Below are 23067 nucleotides of genomic sequence, written 5' to 3' on the forward strand. Positions count from 1 at the left end.
TAATACAGGTAACGAGTGGGGGACAGAGGAGCCTCTTAAAGAAGAAGTTACAGGTCTGTGAGAGCCAGAAATCTTGCTTGTTTGTAGGTGACCAAATACTTATTTTCCACCATAATTTGCAAATAGATTCATTAAAAAAATCCTACAATGTGATTTTCTGGATTTTTCTCTCTCATTTTGTCTGTCATAGTTGAAGTGTACCTATGATGAAAATTACTGGCCTCATCTTTTTAAAGTGGGAGAACTTGCACAATTGGTGGCTGACTAAATACTTTTTTGCCCCACTGTATGTATGTATGTATGTATGTATATACACACATATATATATATATATATATAAAAATCATTCTTGATCCACTGTTGAATTTAGGCACAAATTAAGTGAACAAAATGCATTCCTATGATTTAGTTACGTATGCATTTTTGCTAAATAATTTTACAAACCATTCTGTAAACAGTTCCATCATCCAGTTGATAGTCCAAAGGATACCGTGCCATCTATATTATATATCAAGAAATACTGTTTCAAGGTGCAAATGTGCAACCAAAACAAAACACAAACGTCATAGTATTGTCCAGGTCTACAAAGACCAAGCCTAACATTTTGTGACACGTAAAAAGCTGTTCATTTCAGGAGAGTTGTAACTACAAAACACAAGTCCCAAACTTCCCTGGTTTTCCAGAAAAAATTGGATTCTGGGAATCTTTCAACCAGGATTTCTGGAACTTTGCAACTCTACTAGGGAATACTAAGAAGAGAAGCCTCTGGCAGATCATGATGATCCAGATGCATGCATAGAGAGACATAAAAAAAATATTTTTAAAAGGACAACACAGCATGAATTCAATAAAATATCACTACAAATACTTCTCGCAATGCAAAATACAATGAGCAAGACGTAGATGTCTATGTACAGGTATGAAGGTGTTATGGCAACGTTTCCTAAACTCATTCCTCGGGACCCCATGGGGTGCAAGATTTGTTTTGCAGTAACACTATACAGCTTATTCAAAATATCAAATCTTTATGATTAGTTGAATCAGCTGTGAAGTACTAGGGTAAAAACCAAAATGGGCACCACTTGGGGCCCCCGAGGACCGAGTTTGGGAAACCCTGTATTATGAAATCCTTACAGTGCCTTTGGAAAGTATTCAGACCCCTTGACTTTTTTAAAAATGGATTAAATAAACAAATCCTCAGCAATCTACACACAATACCCCATAATCTAAAAAACAGGTTTTTAGAAATGTTTGCAAATTTATCAAAACATTTAAACAGAAATACCTTATTTACTTAAGTATTCAGACCCTTTGCTATGAGACTCAAAATTGAGCTCAGGTGCATCCAATGATAATCCTTGAGATGTTTCTAGAACTTGGAGTCCACCTGTGGTAAATTCAACTGATTGGACATTATTTGGAAAGTCACACCTGTCTATATAAGGACCTATATAAGGACAGTGCATATCAGAGCAAAAACCAAGTCTTGAGGTTGAAAGAATTGTGTCAAGGCACAGATCTGGGGAAAGGTACCAAAATATTTCTGCAGCATTGAAGGTCCCCAAGAACACAGCGGCCTCCATCATTCTTAAATGGAAGAAGTTTGGAACTAACAAGACTGTTACCCGATGGTCACTGACAGAGTTCCTTTGTGGAGATGGTTGTCCTTCTGGAAGGTTCTCCCATCTCTGCAGCACTCCACCAATCAGGCCTTTATGGTAGAGCGGCCAGATGGAAGCCACTGCTCAGTAAAAGGCACACGACAGCTCGCTTAGAGTTTGTCAAAAGGCACCTAAAAGACCCTCAGACCATGAGAAACAAGATGAGTCTGGAAGAAACCTGGAGGAAACCTGGCAGCATGGTGGTGGCAGCATCATGCTGTGGGGATATTTTTCAGCGGTTGGGACTGGGAGACTAGTCAAGATCAAGGCAAAGATGAACAGATCAAGGTACAGAGAGATCCTTGATGAAAACCTGCTCCAGAGCGCTAAGGACCTCAGACTGGGGCGAAGCACACAGCCAAGACAATGCAGGAGTGACTTCGGAACAAGTCTCTGAATATCCATGAGTGGCCCAAAAAGAGCCCGGATTTGAACCCAGTTGAACATCTCTGGAGCGACCTGAAAATAGCTGTGCGTCAACACTTCATCCAACCTGACAGAGCTTGAGAGGAATGGGAGAAACTCCCCAAATACAGGTGTGTCAAGCTTTTAGCGTCCTACCCAAGAAGACTCAAGGCTGTAATTGCTGCCAAAAGTGCTTCAACAAAGTACTTAGTAAAGTGTCTGGATACTTATGTAAAGGTGATATGTTTTTTATTTGGGGTATTGTGTATAAATTGGGGGGAAAAAACAATTGAATCAATTTTATAATAAGGCTGTAACCTAACAAAATGTGGAAAACGTAAAAGGGTGTGAATACTTTCCGGAGGCACTGTAGGTCAGTACCATTCAAATAAAGTGTGATCCAGCTAAAGCCTTTACCCAAGGTTTTGAAGAATCATGTAGACAATCTAAATGCTACCGATGCCATCTACGCATGTACACAAATAAAGAATCAATTCATATTTCAACTCCTTATAATACAAATTCAAATGTGGCTTTTAGCTATGAATCATAGTGGTACACTATCAATACACAAGGCAATGGAACTGAACGTTTTTCTTGAAAAATGAAGAGTACGTGCGCCTATATATGTATTCAGGACAGAAAATAGATCTTTCCTACATCAAACTGTACTAGACTCTGCAGTATCAGAAAGTAGATGGAGACTGTCTGTTCAATGTTTCTTCATGGTAGAGATAGGAGCAGAAATGTGGACAAAACAGATTTCTGTCTAATAATGTATTGGCAGGCAGTCTCCCGTCTCAGTACTAACCAGGCCTGACCCTGAACAGGCGTGTTCTGGGTGTTATGGCCACAAGCAGTTTTTTTTTTTACCTAGTCTTCTCCCCGAATTAGGTCCCTTGGCATCTCTGCAACTCCTCAATGGGCTTGGGAGAGGCAAAGGCCAAGTCATGAGTCCTCCGAAACATGACCCGCCTGGCTGGCTGCCTTACCACACCGCCTGCTTGAGCTGGATGTCAGCCGCACCAATATGTTCAATTGACGACGGGATTCAGCTTGCAGGTGCCCGGCCCTATCACAAGGAGTTGCTAGAGCATGATGAGCCAAGGAAAGCCCCACCGGCCAAACCCTCCCCTACCCCAGACAGTGCTGGGCCAATTGTGCACCCTCCTATGGGGCTCCCGGTCACGGTCCATTGTGACAAAGCCTGGGATCTCATGTTTAAAACACAGGGTGGGAAAAATGTAATCATGCACATTTCTCAGGTTAATTTAACAGATAGACAGTCCATTCAGTAGTAGGTTACTTACTCCAGCCCTAGATGGACTGTAGAGGGGCAGGTTTGGTGGTACAGTGAGACCTGTCATAACCAGTTTAAATCTTACTGGTTCCCACTAGGGCTGTGACAATACCAGTATCACAAAAAAAATTCCATGACCAAAATTAAAACACGAAGCAGATCTAACTCTGGTCCTTTAATAACCTGCTGTATGCAAGATATTGTTTGCTACAGCTTGGAAAATAAATACACGTGACTCTGGATGACAACATAATTACATTTGATTCCAACATTAGGGATGTTTTCCTAAAGTTAATTCCGCTTTGTGTTTGGTTTCCTTGCCATGATACTAACGAGTATGGTAATACTGGTATCATCCCGGCCCTAGTTCCCAGTCCAGCCTCTTCACTGGTAAGTGTGCATGCGGCGCTCAGCAGCTGCCGCTAACTTTCTGCGTCGCAGGGTCATAGAGTCTAAAACTGAGCCTGCTGGGATGTCATCCTCAAGAGAGGGCAGACCTTCATCGTACTCATCATCGTCGTTCATAGCAGCAGCATTTTCCTCTGGGCTCTTGCTCAGATATCTCCTGAGAGGGGCGCAGGAAGAGAGGAGCAGGTTTTAGTTTAAGACCTCTGCTGGGTTCTTAGGGTTACGGTTGAGCCAGGATGTGGACATGAAGCTAGGGTTAGGGTTGAGGCTAGGGTTGAGCAGGGACGTGGACACGAAGCTAGGGTTAGGGTTTTTGGTTGAGCCGGGACGTGGACACGAAGCTAGGGTTAGGGTTTTTGGTTGAGCCGGGACGTGGACATGAAGCTAGGGTTAGGGTTGAGGCTAGGGTTGAGCAGGGACGTGGACACGAAGCTAGGGTTAGGGTTTTTGGTTGAGCCGGGACGTGGACACGAAGCTAGGGTTAGGGTTTTTGGTTGAGCCGGAACGTGGACATGAAGCTAGGGTTAGGGTTTTTGGTTGAGCCGGGACGTGGACACGAAGCTAGGGTTAGGGTTTTTGGTTGAGCCGGGACGTGGACACGAAGCTAGGGTTAGGGTTTTTGGTTGAGCCGGGAGGTGGACACGAAGCTAAGGTTAGGGTTTTTGGTTGAGCCGGGACGTGGACATGAATCTAGGGTTTTTGGTTGAGCCGGGACGTGGACATGAAGCTAGGGTTTTTGGTTGAGCCGGGACGTGGACATGAAGCTAGGGTTTTTGGTTGAGCCGGGACGTGGACATGAAGCTAGGGTTAGGGTTTTTGGTTGAGCCGGGACGTGGACATGAAGCTAGGGTTAGGGTTGAGGCTAGAGTTAGGGTTGTGGTTGAGGCTAGTGTTGAGCCTAGAGTTAGGGTTGAGGCTAGGGTTAAGGTTGAGCCGGGATGTGGACATGAAGCTAGGGTGGTATTTAATATTGGCTTATTTTTATTTTTTTAAGACTTTGGCTCAGCTTGATTTAGCTTGCCTGGTGCAATGGAACCAATAGAATAGTCCCACAAGTGCAACTGCAGACCCTGCCCATCTAACGAACTGTATTTGAAAGAAGACAAGTACTATTTAAAGCCAGGCATGTTAATGTCCTGGTGCCGGGGGACATGTCTATCGGTGAGCTAATGGGGTCAGTGCTGCTCAGAGCCTCATGACCAGGTCGTATTATTAGCCATCGCTGACAATAGAGATCAGTACCATTAACAGGAGCATGAGAAACACAATGAGCTGAATGGAATAGAGCAGCATGAAAAGGTGAAAAGCACAGGGTACGACCCCTTTAGCATACAATACCAAATATTCTAACAAAAACACCAATAGACAAGTGGGCACAAACAGAGCATAGAAAGGTAGTAAATATGATAAAATAGACCATTTGCAACATCCATAATATATTAATTTGAAATCCAGGCTAGCAGGTTAGGAACTGGAAGTGTTCCATTGAAGTCAGTACTTTCTTTTTAACTTTAAATAAGCAGATCCAGTACCTCTGTGCTCGTAGCAGTAGCTCATCTTTCCTCTGTAGCAGTATCTTCTGTCTCTCCTCGGCTGACTTGGAGAAGCGGCTGCCTCTGACCTCAAAGTCCTCCACCTCGGGGGTCACGAACTCTGAACTCCCGCTGGCCCCACCCACATCTTGTGGGGAGGGGTTGACGTGGGAGGCGGAGTGATCCACAGGCTGGAGAGGGAGACAGCAGACATTTTAAGCAGACCTGGAAGTCAGGTATGCGCTAAACTTACTGTGGAAGTCAAGTGTCCCAAGAAGGCTTTTCTCAAGTCATTTTGGGTATCGGCTCATGGGATGAATTGACCCTGAACTCTATTTTAGCCCTTCCTTATGTTAATGTCACATCCAAGGAGACCACATAAGCACCCACACAACCAGCGTGTGGAGTTCCCTGTAGCAGTGTGGGACTGACCTGTATGGGGAAAGGAACCACGATGCGTCCATCCAGGATGTTGTCAGTGGTGACCTCTACAGAGCGGGTCAGCTGCAGATCCTGCAGCACAAGATGGTAGGGAACCCCTGGAAACATCTCCCCGATTTGATGGGCCTAAAGATAGCGAGAGAGGAGATGTAGCATTATTTCAAACATCTAAAGTAGCCTCCTTCCTTTACCTCCTTATCTTCATTGTTACTGACATGAGAGAATAGCACAGGTGAAAGTTAACAAGAATATAATGAGACACTGGTAAAAAGAAAAACAAGTAATGGATGGACCCCACAAACACTGACCATGGCATTGAGCTGGGAGTTGTTGGCCTGTTGTACAATTCCCAGGATGTTGGTTGTGTGCATCACTTCCACAGAGAAACTGGGCAGCCAGCTGGCAATGCGAGAACCTAGTAGGGGTGATACATGCACGGACAAGCTCATTAGATATTCATGGAGAGGTGTCCTCTCTAATCTGTATATGGATTTAGAGTGGTGAGAGAAAAGCCTGAATAGTTGCCAACTGTGTCAGATTAACCACATAGGATGTCTATCTGCATATTTTATGGGTGTTATTCTTGGCCCTAAAGATACTGATGCCTGATCCAGAAAACAACAAAACTAGTAGGGACTACAGATTTCATTTAGTTTCATAGCCAACACTGACATTTACATTGATGAGTAAAAAACTTTACAGGGTTAACTACTGTAATCAAAAATATCCTGTCAATGGGGGTGAGGCCTGAAATAGTCCCATGGGGTTGGGACTTTCTCTCTGACAGGAGACAACAGGTCATTATGGTGCCCCATCTGAATGAGAGTCCCTCATGTGGGGTGGCCCTGGGGACTCTCCTTGGCCCGGTCCTTTTCCTTGCCCTCAATGACGCTGAACATGAAGCTGCCAACCCTGTGTGGAAATATGTATTTTCTAGATATGTGGTAGTAGAGTAGTGGCCTGAGGAAACACACTTAATGTATTGTGTAAAGTGTTATGAAATGTAATGTAATATTTGAAGTTGTATATAACAGCCTTAATGTTGCTGGACCCCAGGAAGAGTAACTGCTGCCTTGGCAGGAACTAATGGGGATCCTTAATAAATACAAATACAAAGCTGCCACCCACACCATGTATTTATAGTATTGTTGTTTGTATACAAAGCATTAAGAACACCTGCTCTTTCCATGACATAGAATGACCAATGGCTGCACCATTGAGAGCATCCCGACTAGCTGCATCACCGCCTGGTATGGCAACTGCTCGGCATCCAACCGCAACATGCTACAGGGTAATGTGTATGGCCCATTACATCACTGGGGCCGAGATCCCTGCCATCCAGGACCTCTATACCAGGTGGTGTCAGAGGAAGGCCCTAAAAATTGTCAAAGACTCCAGCCACCCAAGTCGTAGACGGTTCTCTCGGTTACCGCACGGCAAGCAGTACCGGAAAGGCCAGTCTGGTACCAAAAGGCTTAACAGCTTCAACCCCCAAGCCATAACACTGCTGAACAGTTAATCAAATGGCTACATAGACTATTTACATTGACCCCCTTATTTTATTATTATTTGTTGCACTGACTCTTGCACAGGCTTGATGTACACTCAGTGGAATCCACACACAAACTACTCTGTTATTATCTATGCCTAGTCACTTTACCCCAACCTACATGTACATATTACCTCTACCTCGTACCCCTGCATATTGACTATATAGTCTAGTTATTGCTATTTTATTGTGTGTTACTATTTTTCCTTTAGTTGATTTCAATTTTTTTTTCACGGTAAGGTTGTATTTGGCGCATGTGACAAATAACATTTGAAGTCACTTGTTAAATCCACTTCAATCAGTGTAGATGAAGGGGAGGAAACAGGTTAAAGAAGGATTTTTAAGCCTTGAGACAATTGAGAGATGGATGGTGTATGTGTGCCATTCAGAGAATGAATGGGCAAGACAAAATATTTAAGTGTTTTTGAACGGGGTAAGGTAGTAGGTGGCAGGCACCCCGGTTTGTGACAAGAACTGCAACACTGCCAGGTTCACACAACAGTATCCTGTGTATCAAGAAGGGTCCACCATCCAAATGACATCCAGCCAACTTGACACAACTGTGGGAAGAATTGGAGTCAACATGGACCAGCATCCCTGTGCAATGCTTTCGACACCTTGTAGAGTCCACTCCCTGATGAATTGAGGCTGTTCTGAGGGCAAAGGTGGGGTGCAACTCAATATTAGGAATGCGCTCTTAATGTTTTGTACATTCAGCATATATTGCATATTTTAACATTGTATTATATTAAGTGTTTTACTGTTTTAGGATTATACTATTTGATAATTATTTAATTATTCATGTTATGAATGAAACCTACTACGTATTTACATACTTTTAAAGGACCAAAACATGAACGCAAAGCAATGTTCTAGAATATTGGACCGTTGGCTTTGATACTTTCCGAATTCTCAGCACGGCTCAAGCAATTTCTCCAACTGTCAACACACTCAAATGAATATAGAGGACACATACCGGAGATACGTTGGTTGGGAATTTAGAGCGTCCCCCGCAGACGGTGGTCTCAGAAACGCATAGCGATGTCACAATGGGATGCGGGACTATGATTTACACTTAAGCCTAAATGTTGATTAATGTCTCCTGTCCCTGTGAAATAAATTGGTTCTGATTCTGGGTGCTAGTAAAAAAGTAGAAAAGTGAGTATACTGGGTGAGTGTTGGGGCCTCACCATCAAAGTGGAAGAAGTGGTTGTGTTGGTTGAGGTGTTGCCTTGCATCTGGGCCGGGGCCTCCAGGGCCCATGTTGTCTTCCAGCATGGGCTCCCTCTGCCTCTCCTCTCTCTCTCCTCCAGCCCCCTCGCTGATGTTCAGAGACATACGGCAAGTGGGACACGACGTGTCCTGCTCCAACCAGGAACGCAGGCAAGAGCTGGGCACACAAAAACACACTGTTAATAGTGACCATAATAATGCTTTAATTTTATGTAGCACTAGGCACAATGTTAAATCATGATAATGGACTGGAGTTATGTATAGCAGAATAGATAGTTGTGGTTGCTGAAATGCACACTGCATGGGGGTTAAGCGTTTTTGCATATCTGCTCACTTGTGGAAGAGATGTCCACAGGGCAGCTTGCGTGCTGTCAACATGGAGTCCCAGCAGATAGCACAGTCATCATTGTTCGCTACCAGCTCATCAGAGGTGGCCACAGCAAACCTGCAATCAACAATATACTTAGAAGAACAATACTTTGCACATTTTCTTTTCAGATCATGGAAATTAATATTTTGCTTTCAACCTTTTGCCTTCAAATATCCCTCGGAGCATAGATGGATACAGCTATAACACAATGTAATGTAAATAAATACAGGTACTGTTCAGTATGTAGAAAGATAAAGCTTGACTGAGCAACAAACCTGGCCTCCATGTTGTTGATGACACGGAGGTAGTTCTTGTGGCGACGGATTCTCTTCTGCACCTCATGGAACAGGTAACGTAGCTGCATGAAGATCACCAGGCTGGCCATAGAGAGCCAGATGTTACCAAACAGCTGAGAGGAGAAGGGGAGAAGAGGGAGAGAAAGAGGAGAAAAGAGCAGAGAGGATAGGAGAAAGAAGACATTCTGGTTACAACATGAAGGGACCTATAGATAAATGGACACTACTAACAAGTCAAATAGGGACATGCCACTCTTGTGCAGTTGTTTTGTGTGAAAGTGAGTGGATGTGAGGATGGGTGTTGAACTCACCAGCATGTGGATGTGGTGCATAAGGTCCAGCCCCAGCAGAGCCAGCTCCATCACAAAGTCAGTGTAGTAAACGTAGGATCCTTTACTCTCCCAGGTGCCCTCATGGTTCAAGTCCCACAGGTGGATAAAGTACCTGGAGGAAGCAGGAACAGGTGTTCAGTGCGTGCGTGCGTCCTTTTCAGATTGTTACAGGCTTTGGATTTTCCATTTATATTTAGAGGTTTGACGTTAGTACGTGGGGCGCACAGACTGGTGTCACTTCGTTAGTCAGCTTGTGTTACACCTGTGCTGGTTTGTCATCTTGTTAGTGGGAAGGTGTTTCACCTGTGCTAGCCCAGGTGATTTTTAAGAGTGGCTGGCCCAGTGCCCCAGTTGTCTGAAGAGATGTGGAAGGTCAACTCCCTATTAGATTTCTAGGAAAACAATCCTTTATCTGATCTTCCCCGTTTTTGTTTTGCTCCAACATTTTGGTTTGCTTCCTGTCTGAGTTTGGTGTGGGTTTTTATTTTATTTGTCTCTTAGTGGGCACATTTAGTGGGTGCTCATGGTGGGTGTCTTTTAGGTTCCAGTTGTTGTTGCTATGCAACTTTCAGTGGACAGCCACAAGAGTATCTTTCAGAACCCTTCCTAAAACCCCACCCGTTTCATTTTGTTTGATGTCAGTGACTATTTGTTAGATCCCCCTTCTGTTTTGAGTGCCATGTTTGGTTTTCATGCTGGGGAACCTTAACAAGATGTACCACCAGTTGGTAATGGTTTATACAAGATATACAATATTTTGGCAATTGCCTGCACAATCACTTACCGGATAATGACATGTCCAGTTCTAACGGACACCAGCATACACTGAAAGGAAACATAAGAAAACAATGGTCTGGTTAGATAATGGGGAGCATCATTAGATAAGACCATGATGTATACATTAAAAACAGGCAGCTAAGCACTACACCGCAAATGTTTATCCATATAGAATAGAGAAACAAAGGCAAGAGGACCCAATAGACTTTTTAAATGTCGCCTCCATCTCAAAATGCATTGGAGAAACATTCCTCTCCTGAGGCGAGGAGACACGATGAATCAAGGAAAAACAGTTGAGATCCACCTGGGGAGCGGGCTCCAGGCATCCTACCTCAGCGGCCATGAAGGTGACGGTGTGTACGCCGTGGGGATTTCCCAGGAGCCCACAGAGCAGAGCCAAGCCACAGCAGGTCAGCAGCATACCCACCAGCAGGGTCAGAACCCTCACATGGCTGACCATAGGAGTGGTGGGTGAGAATGACAGCTGTAACAACACACACAAGACTCAATGATAAAGTACGATACTGCCGTGGATGATAATAGAATATCATAACATTAAAAACCCTATTCATGAACCGGGGAAATCAGAGTTTGTTTTACAAAACAAAGACACTATTGATTAACCTTACAGATATTGGCTAAATACAAATGATGAAACAATATTGTGAGAAGAGGATAACTCCTATATAGGACTATTGGAAACGAACATATTCAAAGCGGTCCTTGCAGAGCTGGACCATGAGGTGCATGAAGACGAGGACAGCAAACCACAGACACCACATCACCACCTCCTCCACCGTCTGAACGTTGAGCACCCCGAAGATGAAGATAAACTTGTAGAAGATGAAGTTCCAGAACTTGTCCTTTAGGTGCTGTTTCAACAGAGAAAGCAGCCAGGGCAGATAGGGCATTACAACATTTGATTTAGTAAGCTTTCTTGTTTTGAGGAAGGATTGTTGACATATTTTACAGTTGTATCTAAAAGCATAATTGAGCAATGATTTATCAAAGATTGGCATATTTATTACATTTTGGCCTTATCCAGGCATCTCATCTGGGTTTCGTGAGGAATTGCTCATTGCCTACATTGGCTAGGATTTAATTCAGCTGCATAATAAAATGTTTATGATAGTGACCTCGATCTTAGCATGCATATCTCAATGACTACTAATGAAATGACATTCCCATTATACCCCAGTTACAGGGGACCTGGCAGTTTGCAGTAAGTGTTTCAAAGAAAAACATTAGGCTACCTGGTTAATGAATGACATTACCTAGAAAAACACCAAACACATTCCTACTTACCTGTTTTTCACTGACACGGAGCGGCCCAAAGACAATGCACTGGATCACCTTTGCAATCAGCATCAGGACACAGCAGGCTGTATTCACCATCACCTGATCAACATGATATATTGAATTGAACGTTAAATCCGCCATCAAATGAAACAGCAAATTGACACTATCACAAATCCATTATTTCAATATCAAGGTAAAAGTTTGTCCCGGGTTACGAAAGTCTCAATTGCAATATCAGCACAATATCTAGCGGACTAATCTCCACGGTACAGGAAGTTTCTGATGAACTTCACCAAGACCAAGCTTTCTGGAATATACTGTACAAAGTCAAAAGTTTGGACAATCCTGATGAATTTACTGTGTTAAATGAGGCCTCGCCTCCTGGTTACACTAGTGACCATATCCCCCGTGCATCCCGCAAAGGCGAGGGTGTTGCTAACATTTACGATAGCAAATTTCAATATAGAAATCTATGCAGACTACTCAATCACTTTTTATAGCTACTGTTTACAGGCCTCCTGGGCCATATACAGCGTTCCTCATTGAGTTCCCTGAATTCCTATCGGACCTTGTAGTCATAGCAGATAATATTCTAATTTTTGGTAACTTTAATATTCACATGGAAAAGTCCACAGACCCACTCCAAAAGGCTTTTCGGACCCATCATCGACTCAGTGGGTTTTGTCCAACATGTCTCTGGACCTACTCAATGTCATAGTCTGGACCTAGTTTTGTCCCATGGAATAAATGTTGTGGATCTTAATGTTTTCCCTCATAATCCTGGACTATCGGACCACCATTTAATGACAATTGCAACAAATAATCTACTCAGACCCCAACCAAGGAGCATCAAAAGTCGTGCTATAAATTCACAGACAACACAAAGATTCCTTGATGCTCTTCCAGACGCCCTCTGCCTACCCAAGGACGTCAGAGGACAAAAATCAGTTAACCACCTAACCAAGGAACTCAATTTAACCTTGCGCAATACCCTAGATGCAGTTGCACCCCTAAAAACATTTCTCATAAGAAACTAGCTCCCTGGTATACAGAAAATACCTGAGCTCTGAAGCAAGCTTCCAGAAAATTGGAACGGAAATGGCGCCACACCAAACTGGAAGTCTTCCGACTTGCTTGGAAAGGACAGTACCGAAGAGCCCTCACTGCTGCTCGATCATACTATTTTTCCAACTTAATTGAGGAAAATAAGAACAATCCGAAATTTATTTTTGATACTGTCGCAAAGCTAACTAAAAAGCAGCATTCCCCAAGTGAGGATGGCTTTCACTTCAGCAGTAATAAATTCATGAACTTCTTTGAGGAAAAGATCATGATTATTAGAAAGCAAATTAAGGACTCCTCTTTAAATCTGCGTATTCCTTCAAAGCTCAGTTGTCCTGAGTCTGCACAACTCTGCCAGGACCTAGGATCAAGAGAGACACTCAAGTGTTTTAGTACTATATCTCTTGACACAACGATGAAAATAATCATGGCCTCTAAACCGTCAAGCTGCATACTGGACCCTATTCCAACTAAACTACTGAAAGAGCTGCTTCCTGTGCTTGGCCCTCCTATGTTGAACATAATAAACAGCTCTCTATCCACTGGATGTGTACCAAATTCACTAAAAGTGGCAGTAATAAAGCCTCTCCTGAAAAAGCCAAACCTTGACCCAGAAAATATAAAAACTATTGGCCAATATCGAATATTCCATTCCTCTCAAATTTTAGAAAAGGCTGTTGCGCAGCAACTCACTGCCTTCCTGATGACAAACAATGTATATGAAATGCTTCAGTCTGGTTTTAGACACCATCACAGCACTGAGACTGCACTTTTGAAGGTGGTAAATTACCTTTTAATGGCATCAGACCGAGGCTCTGCATCTGTCCTCGTGCTCCTAGACCTTAGTGCTGTTTTTGATACCATCGATCACCATATTCTTTTGGAGAGATTGGAAACCCAAATTGGTCTACACGAACAAGTTCTGGCCTGGTTTAGCTCTTATCTTCAGAAAGATATCAGTTTGTCTCTGAATGTTTTGTCCTCTGACAAATCAACTGTAAATTTCGGTGTTCCTCAAGGTTCCGTTTTAGGACCACTATTGTTTTCACTATATATTTTACCTCTTGGGGATGTCATTCGAAAACATAAGGTTAACTTTCACTGCTAAGCGGATGACACACAGCTGTACATTTCAATGAAACATAGTGAAGCCCCAAAATTGCCCTCGCTAGAAGTCTGTGTTTCAGACATAAGGAAGTAGACGGCTGCAAACTTTCTACTTTTAAACTCGGACAAAACAGAGATGCTTGTTCTAGGTCCCAAGAAACAAAGAGATCTTCTGTTGAATCTGACAATTAATCTTAATGGTTGTACAGTCGTCTCAAATAAAACTGAAGGACCTTGGTGTTACTCTGGACCCCGATCTCTCTTTTGACGAACATATCAAGACTGTTTCAAGGACAGCTTTTTCCATCTACGTAACATTGCAAAAAATCTGAAACTTTCTGTCCAAAAATGATGCAGAAAAATGTATCCATGCTTTTGCTACTTCTAGGTTAGACTACTGCAATTCTCTACTTTCCGGCTACCTGGATAAAGCACTAAATAAACTTCAGTTAGTGCTAAATACGGCTGCTAGAATCCTGACTAGAACCAAAAAATGTGATCATATTACTCCAGTGCCTAGCCTCCCTACACTGGCTTCCTGTTAAGGCAAGGGCTGATTTCAAGGTTTTACTGCTAACCTACAAAGCATTACATGGGCTTGCTCCTACCTATCTCTCTGATTTGGTCCTGCCGTACATACCTACACGTACACTACGGTCACAAGACGCAGGCCTCCTAATTGTCCCTAGAATTTCTAAGCAAACAGCTGGAGGCAGGGCTTGCCTACCCATGTGAGAGACGCAGACTCGGTCTCAACCTTTAAGTCTTTACTGAAGACTCATCTCTTCAGTGGGTCATATGATTGAGTGTAGTCTGGCCCAGGAGTGTGAAGGTGAAAGGAAAGGATCTGGAGCAACAAACCGCCCTTGCCGTCTCTGCCTGGCCGGTTCCCCTCTTTCCACTGGGATTCTCTGCCTCTAACCCTATTACAGGGGCTGAGTCACTGGCTTACTGGTGCTCTTTCATGCCATCCCTAGGAGGGGTGCGTCACTTGAGTGGGTTGAGTCACTGATGTGATCTTCCTGTCTGGGTTGGGCCGTGGAGGAGATCTTTGTGGGCTATACTCCGGCTTTGTCTCAGGATGGTAAGTTGGTGGTTGAAGATATCCCTCTAGTGGTGTGGGGGCTGTGCTTTGGCAAAGTGGGTGGGGTTATATCCTTCCTGTTTGGCCCTGTCCGGGGGTATCATCGGATGGGGCCACAGTGTCTCCTGACCCCTCCTGTCTCAGCCTCCAGTATTTATGCTGCAGTAGTTTGTGTCGGGGGGCTAGGTTCAGTTTGTTATATCTGGAGTACTTCTCATGTCTTATCCGGTGTCCTGTGTGAATTTAAGTATGCTCTCTCTAATTCTCTCTTTCAGAGGACCTGAGCCCTAAGACCATGCCTCAGGACTACCTGGCATGAGGACTCCTTGCTGTTCCCAGTCCACCTGGCCGTGCTGCTGCTCCAGTTTCAACTGTTCTGCCTGCGGCTATGGAATCCTGCCCTGTTCACCGGACGTGCTACCTGTCCCAGATCTGCTGTTTTCAACTCTCTAGAGACAGCAGGAGTGGTAGAGATACTCTTAATGATCGGCTATGAAAAGCCAACTGACATTTACTCCTGAGGTGCTGACTTGCTGCACCCTCGACAACTACTGTGATTATTATTATTTGACCATGCTGGTCATTTATGAACATTTGAACATCTTGGCCATGTTCTGTTATAATCTCCACTCGGCACAGCAAGAAGAGGACTGGCCACCCCTCATAGCCTGGTTCCTCTCTAGGTTTTTCTTTATTTTTTTACTATTTTCTACATTGTAGAATAATAGTGAAGACATCAAAACTATGAAATAACACATATGGAATCATGTAGTAACCAAAAAAAAAAAAAGTGTTAAACAAATCAAAATATATTTTATATTTGAGATTCTTCAAAGTAGCCATCCTTTACTTTGATGACAGCTTTGTACACTCCTGCCATTCTCTACAACCAGCTTCATTAGGTAGTCACCTTGAATGCATTTCAATTAAAAAGGTGTGCATTGTTAAAGATATGTTGTGGAATTTCTTTCCTTCTTAATGTGTTTGAGCCAATCAGTTGTGTTGTGACAAGGTAGGGTTGGTATACAGAAGATAGCCCTATTTGGTAAAAGACGAAGTCCATATTTTAGCAAGAACAGCTCAAATAAGCAAAGAGAAACGACTGTCCATCATTACTTTAAGACATGAAGGTCAGTCAATCTGGAAAATGTCGAGAACTTGAAAGTTTCTTCAAGTGCAGTTGCAAAAACAATCAAGGGCTATAATGAAACTGGCTCTCATGAGAACCGCCACAGGAAAGGAAGATCCATAGTTACTTCTGCTGCAAAGGATACGTTCATTAGAGTTACCAGCCTCAGAAATAAGCAATTAACTGTACCTCAGAATGCAGCCCAAATAAATGCTTCAGAGTTCAAGTAACAGACATCAACTGTTCAGAGGAGACTGCGTGAATCAGGCCATCATGGTCGAATTCCTGGAAAGAAACCACTACTAAAGGACAACAATAATAAGAAGAAAGTTGCTTGGGCCAAGAAACATGAGCAATGGACATTAGACGGGTAGAAATCTGTCCTTTGGTCTGATGAGTACAAATTTGAGATTTTTGGTTCCAACCTCCATTTCTTTGTGAGACGCAAAGTACGTGAACGGATGATCTCCGCATGTGTGGTTCCCACCGTGAAGCATGGAGGTGTGATGGTCTGTGATTTATTTAGAATTCAAGGCACACTTAACCAGCATAGCTACCACAGCATTTTGCAGCGATACGCCATCCCATCTGGGTTGCGCTTAGTGGGACTATGATTTGTTTTTCAACAGAACAATGACCCAAAACACACCTCCTGGATGTGTAAGGGCTATTTGACCAAGGAGAGTGATGGAGTGCTGCATCAGATTACTTGGCCTCCAAAATCACCCAACCTCAAGCCAATTGAGATGGTATGGGATGAGTTGGACCGCAGAATGAAGGAAAAGCAGACAAGTGCTCAGTATATGTGGGAACTCATTCAAGACCGTTTGAAAAGCATTCCAGGTGACTACCTCATGAAGCTGGTTTCAGAGAATGCTAAGAGTGTACAAAGCTGTCACCAAGGCAAAGGGTGGCTACATTGAAGAATCTCAAATATATTTTGATTTGTTTAACACTTTTTTGGTTACTACATGATTCCATGGTGTGGTATTTCATAGCTTTGATGTCTTCATTATTATTCTACAATGTAGAAAATAGTTTTTTTTTTTAAATAAAGAAAAACCCTTAAATAAGTAGGTGTGTCCAAACGTTTGACTGGTACTGTAGCTCGTACTATATCGATTCACCCAGGGTTAATACTTCAAAAAATATTAAAACACCCACCTTGTACCTATGTTTGTCCTCTGTAGATGGTTGCCTTTGTTTACTGAAATCTACACTTTTTCAATAAACAATCAAATACCACCACTGATTATTTAATTGTTGAAATTCAATAGGCACATGCGCATTTACACTGAGTTGCCATCTTAGAGCAACACCGATGAGCAAACAGTCGGTAGTTGTATGTGATTAACCCTTTATTGAAAAAGTATGGATTTCAGCAAACAAAGAAAGGCACGCAACTACAGAGGATAAACATAGGTACAAGTTGGCCGTTTCATAATTTATATTTTTTTAAGTATTGACCTCAGGCAAATCGATGTGGTCGGAGCTAGATTCCGCAAAGCCTGTTCTCAGCTCCACGCCGTTGGTGAAGTATATCATTAAACATCCTTTACCATGGAGTGGAGTTTAGTCCGCTACACAATATTCAGATAATTCAGTACAATTCAAAGCATGACTATCAACAAACCACAGGAGCAGAGTTCATGAACTTACCCAAACAAAAACAGTGTCTGAGACCAGGTACAACCGGACAGTGGCTGCCACATCGCTAAGGCTGGTGATTGGGTCCTCATCAACATCATCACTTTCTACAGGAGAACTACTCTGTGTCTGTGTGTACTCTACTGGCTCTGGGACAGTACAGTAGCCACTCAATATGGACCCAGCGAGAAATACAGCACTCAGAGCTGTATATGTCTGCAAACTGGGCCATGGAAATCTCTCCAAAAACAGCAAAGGCATATTGACTGGTGCAAGGTTTGCCACTTTGGAAAGTTCAGATAAATACGTATTGAGTGAACACCTATTTCGAGAGATTATTTTATCAACTAGTGATTTAAAGATGAAATGTCACTTTTTGGAAGACCCCACCAAATACAGCAAAGGCATATTGACTGGTGCAAGGTTTGCCACTTTGGAAAGTTCAGATAAATACGTATTGAGTGAACACCTATTTCGAGAGATTATTTTATCAACTAGTGATTTAAAGATGAAATGTCACTTTTTGGAAGACCCCACCAAATACACATAGAAATTTAAGTAATAGATATGTAATTTGCAAGTCCAAGAAGCGGTAGATATGTTGTGTGCGCTATATCTTTCCTTCCCGTTTTACATTTTCTCTTTTACTTTCAGTTCAATACACCAGCTTCAAACAGATGAAAATACTATATGTTTTGGTTATTGAAAATATATTTATCGACGGTTTATATGGTACACTGATCTGTTTTTATCACAAACTGAAATTAGGCGAACTATTAGAATTTTAGCAAGCAAGCAGGAAATGGTGCAGCGATTTATGCGTAGTGCACATTTAATTTAGCGTTATTTAGAAAACGTTAACTTAATTATCTCGTTTGTAGCTAATACCGTGGTAACATTTGATATGCATCCTCCTTGGCTAGCTAGCTAGGTATATGGTAAATATACTGGTAAATCAACAACAGTTTAGCTAGCTAAACTAGTACACGCTGATAACTATGTACGATGTCGCCAAATACCAACTGTATATCGGCGTCTCTCTGAAAAAACCGTAAAAGGCTTAACTGTGTCGACCCTCCTATTGCATGTTGCTGTAGAAATATCTCTGAGTTTCCACTTTATTGCGTCTATTTCGGTGTACTTCCGGTTTTGGAGCATCTGGATTCCTCTCTGGATTGGCTTGATCAGAGAGCGCTCTAAATTACATAAAAAAATATCAGAATTTGTCTGTCTGTGTGAACGCAGCCATGTTGTCTCAGCAAGGGACCTCATTCAGAGTAAGGCATCATACCTACAGTGCCTTCAGAAAGTATTCATACCCCTTTACTTATTCCACATTTTGTTATGTTACAGCCTGAATTCAAAATGTATTAAATATATGTTCTTCTCACCCATCTACACACAATACGCCTATAATGACAAAGTGAAAACATGTTTTTAGAACTTTTAACACATTTATTGAAAATTAAATACAGAAATATCTCATTTACATAAGTTCACACACCCCTGAGTCAATACATGTTAGAATCACCTTTGACAGCGATTACAGCTGTGAATGTTTCTGGGTACGTCACTAAGAGCTTGGCACACATGAATTGTACAATATTTAAACATTATTATTTTAAAAAATGTTCAAGCTCTGTCAAATTGGTTGTTGATCATTGCTAGACAACCATTTTCAAGTCTTGCCATAGATTTTCAGGCAGATTTGACTCAAAACTGTAACTAGGCCACTCAGGAACCTTCAACGTCCTCTTGGTAAGCAGCAGTATAGTTGGCCTTGTGTTTTAGGTTATTGTCCTGCTGAAAGGTGAATTTATCTCCCAGTGTCTGTGAAAAAAAGACTGAAACAGGTTTTGCTTTAAGATTTTGCCTCTGCTTAGCTCTATTCTGTTTATTTTTATCCTAAAAAACTCCCTAGTCCTTGCCAATGACAAGTATACCCATAACATGATGCAGCCACCACCATGCTTGACAATATGAAGAGTGTGTTGTGTTGGATTTGCACCAAACCTAACACTTTATATTCAATAAAATCAAATGTATTTATGAAGCTTTTTTTTTTTTACAACAGCAGATGTCACAAAGTGCTTATACAGAAACCCAGCCTGAAACCCCAAACAGCAAGCAATGCAGATCTAGAAGCATGGTGGCTAGGAAAAACTCCCTAGAAAGGCAGGAACCTAGGAAGAAACCTAGAGAGGAACCAGACCCTGAGGGGTGGCCATTCCTCTTCTGGCTGTGCTGGGTGGAGATTATAAGCGTACATGGCCATTAAGGCCAGATCTTACTTCAAGATATTCAAACGTTCATAGATGACCAGCAGGGTCAAATAATAATCACAGTGGTTGTAGAGGGTGCAACAGGTCAGCACCTTAAGATTAAATAGCCACAGGCAAAACAGCAGAAACTGGATCAGCAGCACGACCAGGTGGACTGAGGACGGACACAGCCAGGAGTCATCAGGTCAGGTAGTCCTGAGGCATGGTCCTAAGGCTCAGGTTCTCTGGGAGGGGAGAGAGAGAGAGAGAGATGGGTGCATACTTAAGTTTACACAGGACATCAGATAAGACAGGATAATTACACCAGATAGGACAGACTGACCCTAGCCCACCAGCACATAGACTATTGCAGCATAGATACTGGATGCTGAGAATGGGGGGGTCGGGGGACACTGTGGCCCTGTCTGATGATACCCCCGGACAGGGCCAATCAGGCAGGATATAACCCCATCCACTTTGCCAAAGCACAGCCCCCACACCAGTAGAGGGATATCAAGAGTCCACCAACTAACTACCCTGAGACAAGGCTGAGTATAGCCCACAAAGATGTCCTCCACCGCACAAGCCAAAGGGGGGCAAAACCGGACAGGAAGATCACGTCAGTGACTCAAACAACTGAAGTCTGGCACGTCGTGACACACTCTTAGGGACAGCAGCTTGCAAGCTGCATTCGAATGGCTACTGCTGGCTAACGCCTTTGTCCCGAAGCAAGCACCAGTTAGCCTTGAGCTAGCCTCAAGCTAGGACCATCTCCCGGCTAGCCGAAGAGGTCCACCAGCTAATTCTTGGGCTCCAACAGCTCTTTTGACAATTGGCCTGGACCCTTTATTGCCGACACGGAGCCCCGTCGATCCATCACGACTGGTCTGCCGATGTAATCATCCGAGGTGGTTTCAAAAGGCTCTTCCGTTGCGACGTCGCCGAAGGACCATCTGCTAGGCCCCGGCCCGCTAGCTGTCTGAATCGTCATGTCTCCAGCTTGCCTACCGTAGTAGCGACTACCGAACGGCTCCCTGACTCACCTATTGCTGCTCATTGGACCCTATGATCACTTGGCTACACATGCCTCTCCCTAATATCAATATGCCTTGTCTATTGCTGTTTTGGTTAGTTATTATTGTCTTATTTCACTGTAGAGCCCCCCTGCCCTACATGCCTTAGATAGCTCATTTGTTCCACCCCCCACACATGCGGTGACCTCACTTGGCTTAACTGGTGCCTCTAGACAAAACCTCTCTCATCATCACTCAATGCATAGGTTTACCTCCACTGTACTCAGATCCTACCATACCCTTGTCTGTACATTATGCCTTGAATCTATTCTTCTAAGCCCAGAAATCTTCTCCTTTTACTCTCTGTTCCGAACGCACTAGACATCCTTTTCTTACAGCCTTTAGGCGTACCTTTATCCTACTCCACCTACGTTCCTCTGGTGATGTAGAGGTTAACCCAGACCCTGCAGCCCCCAGCATCACTCCTATTCTCCAGGTGTTCTCATTTGTTGACTTCTGTAACCGTAAAAGCCTTGGTTTAATGCATGTTAACATCAGAAGCCTCCTCCCTAAGCTTGTTTTATTCACTGCTTTAGCACACTCCGCCAGCCCTGATGTCCTAGCCGTGTCTGAATCCTGGCTTAGGAAGGCCACCAAAAATTCTGAAATTTCCATCCCCAACTACAACATTTTCCAACAAGATATAACTGTCAAAGGGGGCAGAGTTGCAATCTACTGCAGAGATAGCCTGCAGAGTTCTGTCATACTATCCAGGTCTGTGCCTAAACAATTCAAGCTTCTACTTTTAAAAATCCACCTTTCCAGAAACAACCGTTGCCACTTGTTATAGACCCCTCTCAGCCCCCAGCTGTGCCCTGGACACCATATGTGAATTGATTGCCCCCCATCTATCTTCAGAGTTCGTACTGTTAGGTGACCTAAACTGGGATTTGCTTAACACTCCGGTTGTCCTACAATCTAAGCTAGATGCCCTCAATCTCACACAAATGATCAAGGAACCTACCAGGTACAACCCTAAATCCGTAACCATGGGCACCCTCTTAGATATCATCCTGACCAACTTGCCCTCTAAATACACTTCTGCTGTCTTCAACCAGGATCTCAGGGATCACTGCCTCATTGCCTGCGTCTGTAACGGGTCCGCAGTCAAACGACCACCCCTCATCAATGTCAAAAGCTCCCTAAAACACTTCAGTGAGCAGGCCTTTCTAATCGACCTGGCCTTGATATCCTGGAAGGAAGGACATCATCCCGTCAGTAGAGGATGCCTGGTTGCTCTTTTAGAAGTGCTTTCCTCACCATCTTACATAAGCATGCCCCATTCAAAAAATGTAGAACTATGAACCGATATAGCCCTTGGTTCACCCCAGACTTCACTACCCTTGACCAGCACAAAAACATCCTGTGGCATTCTGCATTAGCATCGAATAGCCCCCGCGATATGCAACTTTTCAGGGAAGTCAGGAACCAATATACACAGACAGTTAAGAAAGCTAAGGCTAGCTTTTTCAAACAGAAATTTGCATCCTGTAACACAAACTCCCAAAAGTTCTGGGACACTGTAAAGTCCATGGAGAATAAGAGCACCGCCTCCCAGCTGCCCACTGCACTGAGGCTAGGAAACACTGTCAAAACCGATAAATCTACAATAATCGATAATTTCAATAAGCATTTTTCTACGGCTGGCCATGCTTTCCACCTGGCTACCCCTACCCCGGCCACACCTCTGCACCCCTGCAGCAACTTGCCCAAGCCCCCCTCCCCGTTTCTCCTTCACCCAAATCCAGACAGCTGATGTTCTGAAAGAGCTGAAAAATCTGGATCCCTACAAATCAGCTGGGCTAGACAATCTGGACCCTCTATTTCTAAAATGATCGGCCAAAATTGTTGTAACCCCCATTACTAGCCTGTTCAACCTCTCTTTCGCATCGTCTGAGATCCCCAAAGATTGGAAAGCTGCCGTGGTCATACCCCTCTTCAAAGGGGGAGACACTCTCGACCCAAACTGCTGTAGACCTATATCCATCCTGCCCTGCCTTTCTAAAATCTTCAAAAGCCAAGTTAACAAACAGATCATCGACCATTTCGAATCCCACCGTACCTTCTCCACTATGCAATCTGGTTTCCGAGCTGGTCATGG

General features: G+C 43.4%; 1 protein-coding gene across 2 annotated transcripts; it reads right to left on the reverse strand.

Moving 5' to 3' along the window:
• Positions 1-3528: 3528 nt before the first annotated feature.
• On the reverse strand, positions 3529-19732 carry amfra (autocrine motility factor receptor a). 2 transcript variants are annotated; one of them, XM_021576137.3, is made up of 13 exons: positions 17645-19732; positions 11610-11702; positions 11012-11176; positions 10636-10788; positions 10312-10352; positions 9507-9639; positions 9175-9308; positions 8864-8974; positions 8487-8686; positions 6056-6162; positions 5739-5873; positions 5307-5497; positions 3529-3931 (listed from the first exon to the last, which is right to left on the reverse strand). In XM_021576137.3, exons 1-13 carry the CDS (start codon positions 17891-17893, stop codon positions 3751-3753), a joined length of 1893 nt encoding a protein of 630 aa, XP_021431812.1. In that variant the 5' UTR covers positions 17894-19732; the 3' UTR covers positions 3529-3750. The 2 variants fall into 2 exon arrangements, with proteins under 2 accessions (XP_021431812.1, XP_090067989.1); XM_090211863.1 differs by lacking the exons at positions 3529-3931; positions 5307-5497; positions 5739-5873; positions 6056-6162 and adding an exon at positions 7479-8404.
• Between the last annotated feature and the right edge of the window lie 3335 nt (positions 19733-23067).

The sequence above is a fragment of the Oncorhynchus mykiss genome, chromosome 2 (assembly GCF_057628025.1).
Source record: "Oncorhynchus mykiss isolate SJ-2025 chromosome 2, ASM5762802v1, whole genome shotgun sequence".
Taxonomy (NCBI): Eukaryota; Metazoa; Chordata; class Actinopteri; order Salmoniformes; family Salmonidae; genus Oncorhynchus; species Oncorhynchus mykiss.